The sequence below is a fragment of the Mauremys mutica genome, chromosome 9, assembly GCF_020497125.1.
Source record: "Mauremys mutica isolate MM-2020 ecotype Southern chromosome 9, ASM2049712v1, whole genome shotgun sequence".
NCBI lineage: Eukaryota > Metazoa > Chordata > Testudines > Geoemydidae > Mauremys > Mauremys mutica.
In genome coordinates this window covers 98,715,027-98,728,206 of record NC_059080.1, presented here as the reverse complement: position 1 = coordinate 98,728,206, position 13,180 = coordinate 98,715,027, and the positions used below count along the sequence as shown (strand labels likewise).

General features: G+C 43.0%; 1 protein-coding gene across 4 annotated transcripts in view; it reads left to right on the top strand.

Moving 5' to 3' along the window:
• The first annotated feature begins 388 nt into the window (after positions 1 to 388).
• The window catches only part of DIS3L2 (DIS3 like 3'-5' exoribonuclease 2), a 257,856-nt gene continuing 245,064 nt past the window's right edge, over positions 389 to 13,180 (top strand). For 2 of the 4 annotated variants that reach the window (XM_045030050.1, XM_045030052.1), the window contains exons 1-2: positions 2,516 to 2,594; positions 3,209 to 4,424. In XM_045030050.1, coding sequence (XP_044885985.1) covers positions 3,731 to 4,424 — 694 coding nt within the window. In that variant the 5' untranslated portion in view covers positions 2,516 to 2,594; positions 3,209 to 3,730. Of the gene's footprint in view, positions 516 to 2,515; positions 2,595 to 3,208; positions 4,425 to 13,180 lie in introns of those variants that run through there. The other 2 variants (XM_045030051.1, XM_045030053.1) reach the window with 2 other exon arrangements.

Here is a 13,180-nt window from a genome sequence, read left to right as displayed (position 1 = left end):
TGGGGCGATGGGGCTGGGTGTGGGGAGGCGGGAGTGTGTGTGGAAGGGGGAGGGGAGTGTGGGGCGATGGGGCTGGGTGTGGGGAGGTGGGAGTGTGTGTGGAAGGGGGAGGGGAGTGTGGGGCGATGGGGCTGGGTGTGGGGAGGCGGGGTGGGGGGGAACCTCACTACCCCCCCCCGCAAGCTGGGTGACTATGACTCCCCCACTGAACCCCCCCACTTTGGGTGTGTGGGGGGGTAAGCATCCCTTCCCCACACCTGGGAGGGGTGAGGGCCCCACTGAGCTCCTGGGCGACACCTATAGGTGGAGGATGAGCATGAACCTCATTCATGGGGCTGGGGGAGGCTGCAGGGGGCCAAGTGACTCCTCCCCTCCCCCAGAGGATGGGCGCGCGCGAGGCTTTCTGGTCCCTGCTGCGGCCCGTAGGCGACCTCTGCCCCGGAAGGAGAGAGGGAGGCGCTCAGCTCAGCTGGGACCTTTAAACGGCGCGGAGCGGCGGGGGAGCGGCCCGGCCGGTGAGTGACGGGGCCGGCGGGGCTCCAGGGCCCCGCCACCGCCCCTGTGGGGGCTCCCCCGGTGCTGCTGGCCCCGGGGCGCTCTGGGCTCCAGGCCGCTGGCCCCGGTGTCTGGCTCCGATCGGGGCCGCCCCTTCCCTGCTGCTCCGAGCTGGGGCTGGGGGGGTCCCGCTCGCTGCCCGGCCCCGCTGCCCCGGCCTGGCTGGCGGGGCCGAGGCCGTTCGGTAGCCGGGGAACGTGTCTCCCTCCCCCCCAGCAGCCCGGCGGGGCTGAGCTCCTCAGCCACCGGCCCCGGCTTCGAAGCGTCACGCGAGCTTTCCCCGGGCTGGCCGGGCGCGCGCTGTCACCCAACGTGCGATCCTTACAGACTCGGGTTATCCAGCTCCTGGGCCCGCGACGCGTGTTGCTCCAACACGCTCTCATGGGTGGATACCGCTTGCCATTGTTCGCGTGGGCAAATGCAACGAGTTACCTGTTTCCGAGATGAAATTTGATCAAGGGACGCTCTTGCTGGGTTCCTTTTAACTCACTGCGACTTAAAGTATTATTAGTTTTTCCTGTTGCCTTCCAACTTGGGATCTCAAAGCACTTTCCACTCATTACTGCCCCACATAAGGTGGTAGTATCCCTACTTTACTGTCAAGACATAGAAGTTAAGGGATTGGTCCACAGCCACTTAGCCAGCCCAGTCATGAAATATAGAGATGAAGCTAAAGAGCTTTAATCTTTAATGCCCAGTATTTTGTTGTAATTAGTGTGTTGCATTGCTGAAAATATGCAATGGACATTTTTTTAACCCTTTACTGATGCTATTGTAAGAATCTTGTGTTCATAACTGGATGCAATAATGTTGGAGGCCAGAAGTGGTACACCCCCCATTATTTTAAAATAACCTTTGCAACTTTCATTTTGAATTAAGTTTGGAACTTCCTTCCCTGGCTGCTGGGAGAAGTGGAGGAGTCTTCACACCTGCCTTCTGCAAAATGTTTCTTTTTTCCCCTCTCCCTTCTGGCTGCTGGAACTAGGGATGCTCTCGACCCCGCTTGCCCACTTCTAACTACATCTCAAGCAGGGGAGCTCTGAGTCTCTGCCAGTACTCATAAGCAAGGACAGGAGAAAACTGCGCTGATGAGGAATTGTAACATCTTGTACAAGGAACTTGTAAAAGGAACTTGTAAGATTATTCACTAATTCTTGCAGTGTAGACCAGTGCTTCTCAAAATTTTGTACTGGTGACCCCTTTCAAACAGCAAGCCTCTGAGTGTATAAATTAAATTATAAATTAAAAACACTTTTAAAAAAAAATATTTAGCACTATTATAAATGCTGGAGGTGAAGGGGGTTTTGGGGTGGAGGCTGACAGCTCATGACCCCCATGTAATAACCTTGTGACTGCCACTGGTGTAGACCTACCTTTTTGAGGGTTTTTATAATTATGGTGGTAAGATAATCTTGCAGTCAAATAGAAAAGCCTACCTATGCCAGGGTAAATGGAAAATTTTAGGAAGAGATGCAAAACAACACGGGGAATTTTTCCAATTTATGCGGGGATTTATTTTCACTTTGTATTGCATTGTGAAGACTATTCACATACTTGCTCAATTTCTTAATTAAACCAAGTTGCAATGTGTACTGTTACTCTTAAAGGGCATAAGTAAACACACTGTGGAGAAACCTAGTTCCACAAACCTTAGTCTCTGTTGGGCACTCTGTGCCTAAGCAGTACTGTGTGTGCCAGCAGCTTGCAGAAAGAAGAAAAAGCCAACATGCCTATCCTCATTGTAACTACTACGGTGGGGAAGAGGATGAGCAACTGAGAGGAAAAATTACAGTATGGAGGGGAGAGAGGGAACCCATTTTTTTTTCCAGTTGAAGCTTTGTGCCCAGAAAGTCCTGCTCTGGGTAACACACATGCAGAGCCCTATACTGTGGAAAGAGGTGTGGGAAAAAAATCATAAAGACAGTGTTCATGACTTCATCTGTTTGTTTGTTTTTTTTAGACTCCAGTATTTGCCAATTTTAGCATGAGTGGTCCCAGCTAGGCTGTCAAATTCACACTTCAGCAAATGAATAGTTCAGGTGAGGTCACATGTTTGTGGCTGCTATAGTTTGATTTGGAACAGTTAAATACCATGTCAAGAAAAAAAATATAAGCTTTTTCTGGAACTCTGCAGAATGCAGCAAACACTGTGGAGATGTTCCAGTGTTGGGCTCCATTATATCATTTACGGCTTTGAACTTTGCCTTTGGGCATTATACCAATTAATGACATTACCATGTCTCTGCCTATAGCTTTGTCAGTAATAACTTGGTGAAACATACTCGACTCTATTTCACTTCTGCTTCTCAGAAGCTAGAGCAGCTGAAATGAGAGTGAAAGATACTTGATCCTTATACACTTCACCTTGCTGCCCTCAAAGTGGAGGTAGTAATGCCTTCTAGAGAAATTAGTCACGGTGAAAACAACAAGCTTATCTACCTTGTACACCAAAAATTGATGAGCTTTTGCAAGATGTTCAGTTATACTAGTGAGTTCACTATATGCCTACTGTACTGGAAGTAATTTATATATGGAAAGATAAACTGGAGTGGACAGTCTTAGAATCTGAAGCAAAGCCCTCTTGTAGTGTGGCTTCAAAGACCTACCTGTTGTCAGTCACAGTAGAAAATAAGAAACTATTTTTTGCTTACAGGAAACAAAGTGACAAGAGATATGTCCTTGTTGTTGAAACATCTAAACAATTCAGTAAGGATGCAGTTATTTTTGGAGAGACTGACATGGACATGATCAAATTTTACTTCTGATACATCTAATACGTCCATCGGTTGCAGTCCTAATTTGCCAAGATTTGTCAAGGGCAAGGAAGAGAGGATTAAAGGAATCATTCAGAATTGGAATGTAATCATTTGGCCCAAGTCTCTATTTTGGATGGATTATAGCCAGATATGGTCTGCAGACCATAGTTTGATCACTCCTGGATTACTGATAGTAATTTTAATATAGTGTAACTTCTGATAGGATAATACTACAGTAAAATCTGAACTATTCATCACCTTGGAATTTTTTAAAGATCAATAAATCCTCATTCAATAAACTTTTTCACGTCTTTGCTAATGTAATCAATTCTTTGATCCTTTGTTTTGAGACAATAACACCCCCTTCCCTCCCCCGTATTTGTTTATAACACATTAAAGTCTGGGCATATGACTGGAATATGGATCAGCTGGAATATGTGAAAGGTGCTTCTGCCCAAGTTACCAAAGATGGATTAAGCAAGCCTGTTCTGCCCCAGAAGAATGCTTATGCCAGGCTTGTACAAAAGCACCACAGCGGTAGATTCCGATCTTATTTAAATCATATTGCCCAGAAGATACAGCTAGAAGAGAGCAGCCTCAATGACTCCAGTTTGGATGTAGATCCCTCTGTGAAGAGAGGCATGATGAGAGATGCTCTGGCAAGAAATGGCTTGAATGCACATAGCTATTCACCAATCAAAACATCTCAGCTGGAACAGCCTGCACTTGTAGGCTTTGAGAAACTGAATGAAGATAAAAGCCAAGTCTTTGCTAACAGATGGCCTCATGAAAGAGATCCCAGCATTGGTCGAGAAGGAAACCTTGAAGTAGAGGAAGATTTTTATGTAAAACAGCATGGACCTGCAACTGACTTGTTAAAAGTGAGTGATGCCTTGGGTGGCAGAGTAACCCAAGGCACTTCTCTGCAGAAATCTTCTGGGTCTGAAGAAAAGGATGAAGAGGAGGTGTGGAAGCACAAACATAAGAAAAGGAACAAGTGTCCTGCCAACCGGGACAGAGCAGATAAATACTTGACTGATGAGCAGTTTAGTATGGATTTGCCTGCAGCAAATGCCAGGAAAACCAGTCACTTGTCTTCTGGTCAGATTCAAGGTGAGCTGTTCACTGGTTTAAGCTGCTAACAAGCTGTGTGAATGGTGCATTGATTAATGTAAAATTTTTGGGGCATTGAAAATGACATATTTGTTAATGTCACATGAGTTACAATTAATGAGCATGTGTTGCTCCCCTGGAAGTTATTTGTAGTTTTGACATTGATGACAAAGGGAGAAGGATTGTGCCCAGCAGTAGTACAGTGGATGCATCTCTTAAACTATTGCATATTGAAAATAGCGCAGGAAAAAATCTGCCTCTGTATTAGGTTTAAAAAAAAATCTCTTGACCACTAGCTCAATGTCAGGCATTTTTGATTTAACTTCTTGGTGTAGATGCGTTGGATTTTTTTCTAGTGCATAGTATTTATGGTGAAACATTTGGATAGCCTCTGCTAAGGGGCAGTCTGCTGCAGGTGATGATAAATGTCACAACATTAAGTTTACTGTAATAAACAGTGAAGAGGTATCAACTTTACAGTCCGGTAAGTGGGAGTAATGCTTATCACAGCTCACAGAGTAAGACTCTTATAAATATTTAACATTTGCCAAACTACGCCCCATCACTGAACCAGGGTAAATAATATCTGTTTGCACTGATTCCCGTAGTTGAGAGGCTAGGCCCACAGATCCGGTGCCTGGGATGGTTATCTTTCATGAGTTTTGCGAAGATGATTCATATGATTGTGCAAACTGTGCTTAATAGGTCTAGTTCTCTAACAAATACTTATAATTAAGTGTACCATTGGTTGTATGAAATATTTTGGCATGAGTTACAGAAAACACTTTTGTATTTATTGCATCAGTCTATTCTAACAGGTTTCAGAGTAGCAGCCGTGTTAGTCTGTATCCACAAAAAGAACAGGAGTACTTGTGGCACCTTAGAGACTAACAAATTTAATTGAGCATAAGGTTTCGTGGGCTACAGCCCACTTCTTCAGATGCATGGAATGGAACATATAGTAAGGAGATATATATACATACTGAACATGAAAAGATGGAAGTAGCCATACCAACTCTAAGAGGCTAATTAAGATGAGCTATTATCAGCAGGAGAAAAACTTTTGAAGTGATAATCAAGATGGCCCATTTTAGACAGTTGACATCTTAATTAATTAGCCTCTTACAATTGGTATGGCTACTTCCCTTTTTCATGTTCTCTGTATGTATATACACCTCTACCCCGATATAACGCGACCCGATATAACACGAATTCGGATATAACGCAGTAAAGCAGTGCTCCTGGGGGGTGGGGCTGCGCGCGCCGGTGGATCAAAGCAAGTTCGATATAACGCGGTTTCACCTATAACGCGGTAAGATTTTTTGGCTCCCGAGGACAGCATTATATCGGGGTAGAGGTGTGTATATATATATCTTCTTACTATATGTTCCCTTCTATGCATCTGATGAAGTGGGCTGTAGCCCATGAAAGCTTATGCTCAACTAAATTTGTTAGTCTCTAAGGTGCCACAAGTACTTCTATTCTAACAGCGTAATTTTCTGTTGTATTCTACTTTTCAGTGAACTGGCAGCTTTTGAAAAAACTCAGATATTTACTTCAGGAGCTTTGTGTTGTTAGTTGTATAGAGCATGTCACACTAGCAGAGGTAGCAGTTCTGCCATGCTCAAAAATACCTAATAATTCCTCAGTATGAGATGTTCTCTATGGAGGGGTTCCCAGACACTGCTTTTTGGCTTCAAAACTAAGATTTAAAAAATAACTTACTGTAAAAATTTGTACCCTAGTCACAACCATTCTTGCTCTCTTGTAAAGCAAACAGGCCATTAAGGGACCTCTGTCTTTGAACCCCAGTGAGATGGGAAGAGTTCCTTGAATACATTTGCCTCTGTTCCACATAGGCTGACCAGATAGCAAGTGTGAAAAATTGGGATGGGAGTGAGGGGTAATAGGAGCCTATATAAGAAAAAGCCCCAAATATCAGGACTGTCCCTATAAAATCGGGACATCTGGTCACCCTAGACCCACACATCGTAGTGTTTATACAGTTACCTGACTGCTACTTCACTCTGGCCCGAGGCCCATGCTAAAAAGACACAACCTCTTTCTAGAACAGGTCTCTCCCACCTAGCTAATGTGATAAACTCAGGGCAGACAGCTACAAGGGAGGGGTAGAAACCAGTCTCAGAGAGTTAAAAGGCCCGCCTCCCTATCAACTGGGGGGTAACTACAGGTCAATCAGGTTCAGCTGAGAAGGGGTTGCCAAGGTATCAATTAGAATCAGCTGAGAGCGAGCTACCTGAAGTTAATTAGGATCAGGTGATCCCAACTAAGGGCTGCCTGAGACCTTTTTAAACCCTCCCCTGGGAGGAAGGAGGGGGGAGAGAAGAGAGAGAAGGAGCCCTGCTGCCAGGAGGTTAGGAGCAGCAAGACAGTGAGCCTCACCAGGAGGAGAGGCAGTACTCTCTCCCACAAGGGAGAAATATACTCTAAAAAGAACTGGTGGAGATACGGGGAGCAGACTTCCCCTGTGTCCCAAGGGGGACCAGATTACCCAAGCCTGTCTCACCAGGGCTAAAAGCAGCGGAGTTTGGGGAGACTGAGAAGGTGCCTTGCACACTAAGTTTAAGCTGATTGGAGAGCTACGTCAGATACCTTCCTGTATAAGCAAAGTTTCAACAGGCATCTGCCCCCAGTATTCCCCGTCACACCCAAAGACAGACCTAGCCTCCTCGAGGCTCTGTTAGAGCAACAGGATTGTGTCTTGGGCTGAGATAAGCAAAAGAAGTTTTCCAGTTTGTCACTGAGTCATGGTGCAACATGCTTTGTTGAGATCTTATACAGGAATCTGCCCCATAATGTACAACAATAACAAATGGCTCTCATAGGTTTTACTGTTTTCCTCTGCAAAGGAGCACTGTCACAACAAAAATGGAAACAAAAGGGAAGTTTTAAAAATAATATCTTGGGGCTTGTCTACATGGTGTAGTCCATTGCACTGGAGGGGTGTACATTTTAATGCAGACTAGCATACTGTGCACTAACTGACCTGTGGGGATCCTGCTGGTATGCACTAGTGCGTGTTCATGTCCTCCTGTGTCAAACAGTACTACAATAATGTGCACCAACAGGGTCCATGTGGGCCGGTTAGAGTGCCACAGACTAAACCTGACACCCTTCTAGCGTGGATTAACCTACTAGGTAGATAAGCCCTTAAACTTTGTTCTTTCCATGTCAATAAATTTACTTTTCAAGTTATGTAGATTATTTGTCACAGATTACTGCACTTGCATAATGAAACTACATTGGTCTGGGAATCCTCAGTTTCCTTTTGTTAAGTATCAGAGGGGTAGCTGTGTTAGTCTGTATCCACAGAAACAACGAGGAGTCCAGTGGCACCTTAAAGACTAACAGATTTATCTGGGTATAAGCTTTCATGGGTAAAAACCCACTTCTTCAGATGCATGAAGTGAAAATTACAGGTGCAGGCATAAATATACCGACACATGAAGAGAAGGGAGTTACCTCACAAGTGGAGAACCAGTGTTGACAGGCCCAATTCAATCAGGGTGGATGTGGTCCACAGTGTCAATACCAAGAGAGGGAAAATTGCTTTTGTAGTGAGCCAGCCACTTTTCCTTTTGTTGTTTTTTATGAACTAGTGTATCTGGGATTTTGAGGCAGCAGGAGAATATAATCTCACCCCAACCCCCTTTCCCTCCAACCAAACCCTGTTTTACATGAAGACTAAAGAAATCTATAGATATTTGCAGTAAGTCTTGTTAAGTCTTTAGGTGGTTTAAAAGAAACTACTCACTGGAGTATCAAGGGCTTTAAGTACTTGACGATTTCCCTTTAGTTTTTTATTCATGGTAGTTGCAAGAAACAGATTTATTGCAAGTATAGCCATTAACACTGTGTAGGCCAAAATTTTCAGCATTGGGTAATTAGTTAGTCTTTTAAATCCATGTTTAGGCATCTAAGCAGAAGAGGTATGATATTAAAAAATGGTGAGCACCTGCAGCTCCTGCAGACTTCAGTAGGAGCTGGGCAGTTGTGCGAAACCACTGAAAATCAGTTCTTTATTTAGGAGCCTAAATATAAGCACCCAGGTTAGAAAATTTAGGCCATAACGTTAATAGATGTCTCACATAATATGTGACTTCCCCAACTGGAAGGGATTATTGTTGAGCAAATAACTTCCCAATGATTGTGATGTAATCTTGAGGAAGGCTGATGTCACATTTGAGGACTTCAGTAACTCAGACATAGGTTAGGGGTTTGTTACAGGAGTGGTGAGTGAGATTCTGTGGCCTGCATTGTGCAGGAGGTCAGACTAGATGATCATAATGATCCCTTCTGACCTTAAAGTCTATGAGTCTAAGAAGGGTGCCTAGGTGACTCCAGGCATGGCAGTGCACCAAGCAATCCTGAGCGACACAGAAATGGATTTTTGCAAAAATATATACATCATGGGAAACCACCTTTCCAGTGCTGCAGCGGCTGTGTATTTTAACACTCTTGTTTAAGCAAAATGAAGATTATGCAACATGCAGACTTTTCTGTTTACCAGAATTCACAGCTACCAGATCATGGTATCTGATTAACTTTCCCTCACTTCAAAGGTCATCTTTTCCTAACGTTCTTGATGGTGGGCCTATCAGTTTGGGAGGCCAGGTGTCTGGTTTGATCACTGTTTAAATCTGAGCTTCTGAAACTGGGTCTATGGAGCTACTTCTAAAATTATGATGAAGCATATGGTAAAGCAGTGATGTTGCTTCACAAATATTAACTCAGTTCAGGATGCTTTAGTTTTTCCAGAGGTGCTTACACAAACTGATTTTAAAATTAAGTGTCATTCTCCAACTTACGTGGCTGCTTCATATCCTCTTTTGTTAGTCGTTTCTTCAGCACAAACTCAGCCAGGATCAAATTTGCAGCTGACCTTAAAATTGAAGGAGCTGTAAACGTGCGGGAGGCCAGATGAAACTTCAGCATGAACTGGAGACTGCAGGCAATGAAGGGGATTCACTGCTAGCAGATAGAAAGCCTTTTAGCTAGAGAAAAGAAAACAGCTAAGATACAAAATGGATAAAGGTTACTAAACAGTCTCACCACTGAACTAAAGCTCAGTTTATCTTTATCTTGTCTCACATATTATCTGTGTTACCTTTTCAATTAAACTGGCATTGCAGATGTGTCTGTAAAGGTGTGGGATTGTCTGCAAGAGATTCTATGTGCCACGTTATGGAAGCTGCTTGAGCTCAGCTAGTTTAAATCCAGTAAGTGGCTTTATTCTTCATGATGCTGTCTTCACAGCTCTGCACTGTGAGATCCCATGCCTGGGATGGAACCCATTTCAAAGCAGGGAGGTGTTAGGAAAGTGTGAACATACCACTCTTTTCCAACATTTTAAAGACCTCCCTTCTTCTGCTGAACTCAGGTCTCTTGCTTCAGCTGTCACCTTTAACTGTGCAAAGAGGCTTATGCAGTGTTGCTGCAGCTGTGTTGGATATTAGAGAGACAAGGTGGATGGGGTAATATCTTTTATTGGATCAGCTTGTATTGGTGAGAGACAAGCTTTCTCGGCCCAGACCTGACGAAGAGCTCTGTGTAAGCTCGAAAGCTCGTCTCTGTCACCAGCGAAAGTTGGTCCAATAAAAGATATTACCTCACACACCCTGTCTCTCTTATATCCTGGGATGACAATGGCTGTGACAACACTGCATACAGCTTTTTTATTGCCATCCTTAGCAGTAGACAACATAATGAGTGATATGGAAAAGGTGACTTCTGAACTCCTATTTATTCTCCCACAATTCAAGTTCAAAGTGACATGTAATGAAATACTTGATTGAAGGAAGCACTGTTTTATGTGATTCAGAGTTAGCATGTGGAACTCATGGTCACAAGACATCAAGGTTTAGACCTTAGCAGGCTTCAAAACTGGCTATGGATAATGAGACCATCCACAGTTTCAGTCGAAAGGATTAGAAGAAATAATCCAAAACCTTGGGAAGGAAGGAAGTAAACCATCATGTTTCACTTGGTTCTTTTACCTTCCTCCAGCATGGATAAAAATCGATTTTTTTAAATGAAAAATCAGTTTTTTATTTTAAATTGGATTTTTTTTTAGAATGTAAAAACATAAGAATGGCCATATTGGGTCAGACCAATGGTCCGGCTAGCCCAGTGTCCTGTCTTCTCATAGTGACCAATGCCAGATGCTTCAAAGGGAATGAATGGAACAGGGCAGTCATCAAATGATTCATTCCCTGGCGTCCACTCCCAGCTTTTCACAGTCAAAGGCTTAGGACACCCACAGCATGGGTTTGCATCCCTGATCATTTTGGCTAATAGCCGTTGATGGTCCCATCCTCCATGAATTTATCTATTTTTCGAACCCAGTTATAGTTTTGGCCTTCACAACATGCTCTGCCAAGAAGTTCTACAGGTTGACTATGCGTTGTGTGAAGAAGTACTTCCTTGGGTTTGTTTTAAACTCACCACCTATTCATTTAATTGTGTGACCCCTGATTCTTGTGTTATGTAAAGGAATAAATAAAACTTTCTCCACATCAAGTATCAGAGGGGTAGCTGTGTTAGTCTGGATCTGTAAAAGCAGCAGAGTCCTGTGGCACCTTATAGACTAACGGACGTATTGGAGCATGAGCTTTCGTGGGTGAATACCCACGTCGTCGGATGCATGCACTTTCTCCACATATTCACTTTCTCCACACCATTCATGTTTTTATAGTTCTCCATCATATCCCCCCCTCAGTCATCTCTTTTCCAAGTTGAATAGTCCTGGTCTTTTTAATCTCTCCTCATACGGAAGCTGTTCCATACCCTTAATCATTTTTGTTGCCCTTCTCTGTACCTTTCCCATTTCTCATATATCTGTTTTTGAAATGAGATGACCAGAGCTGCACGCAGTATTCAAGGTGTGGGCATACTGTAGGTGTATATAGAGGCATTCTAACATTTACTGTCGTCTTATCTATTTCTTTCATAATGGTTCCTAACATTCTGTTAGCTTGTTTGACTACTGCTGCACGTTGAATGGATATTTTCAGAGAACTATCTACAGTGACTCCAAGATCTCTTCCTTGAGTGGCAACATCTAATAGCCCATGAATTTGTATGTATAGTTGTGCATTACTTTGCATTTATCAACAATGAATTTCATCTGCCATTTTGTTGCCCAGTCACCTAGTTTTGTGATATTGCTTTGTAACTCTTTGCAGTCAACTTTGGACTTAACTATTTTGAGTAATTTTGTATCATCTGCAAACTTTGCCACCTCATTATTTACCCATTTGTCCAGATCATTTATGAATATGTTGAGCAGCATTGCTCCCAATACAGATCCCTGGGGAACCCCTGTTGTTTACCTCTCTCCATTCTGAAAACTTTTTTCCTACCCTTTTCCTCCTGTCTTTTAACCAGCTACTGATCCGTGAGAGGACCTTCCCTCTTATCCCATGACTGCTTAGTTTGCGTAAGAATCTTTGGGGAAAGACCTTGTCAGAAGCTTTCTGAAAGTCCAAGTACACTGTATCCACTGGATCACTCTTGTCCACATGTTTGTTGATCCCCTCAAAGAATTATAATAGACTTTTGAGACATAATTTCCCTTTACTATATATCTGATAATTCTGTTCTTTACTATGGTTTCAGCCAGTTTGCCTGGTACTGAAGTTAGGATTGCCAGGATTGCCTCTGGGGCCTTCAAAAAAAAAAATTGGCATCACATTTGCTATCCTCCAGTCATCTGATACAGAAGCTGATTTAAATGATGGGTTACATATAGGGTGACCAGATGTCCTGATTTTATAGGGACAGTCCCGATTTTTGGGTCTTTTTCTTATATAAGCTCCTATTACCCCTCACCCCCGTCCCGATTTTTCACATTTGTTGTCTGGTCACCCTAGTTACATACCACAGTTAGTAGTTCTGCAATTTCATACTTAAGTTCCTTCAGAACTTTTGGGTGAATACCATCTGGTCCTGGTGATTAATGTATCAGTTTGTTCCAAAACCTCCTCTATTGACATCAGTCAGAGGCGTAATCTAAAAAGAATGGCTCACGTGTGGGATTCCCCCTCACATCGTCTTCAGTGAAGACCAATGCAAAGAATTAATTTAGCTTCTCCACAATGGCATTGTCTTCCTTGAGTGCTCCTTTAGCACCTCAATTGTCCAGTGGCCCCACTGATTGGCAGACTTCCTGCTTCTGGAGTAGGTAAAAACATTTTGTGCTGTTAGTTTTTGTCTATTGCTAGTTGCTCTTCATACTCTTTTTTGATTTGCCTAATTATAGTTTTACCCTAGACTTGACAGAGATTATACTCCTTTCTATTTTAATGTAAATTATATACAGGTTTATTTTTTTTTAAAGTAAACCTATTTAAAATGGTCAACCTATGTTAAGCCATAAATTTACTATCTGTTAAAATATCTAAATTAAATACAAAATATAATACTAAGCAGTACATGTTTGCTGCCACATTTTAAAGAAACTTCCACCTGTTTAGTGGTTTGTCACTGGCAAAGCACCTGGACCCAGAGTTTGTTGAGGTGATACCCAAATTTTTGTCAGCAGTAGCCTCTTCTGTAGGTGCAGAGAGAATATTTTCTTCATTTCAGTTTATTCAACTAGTCTAGTTCTGTGACTAGTTTGTTCAGAGTTAAGAAACGCAACTGGGCATTGAAAAAGCAGGAAACTTGTATTCGTCATCTAATCTATATATTAAAAACTAAGCGTGGGAGGATGAGATCTACCAGTTCTAAAGTCC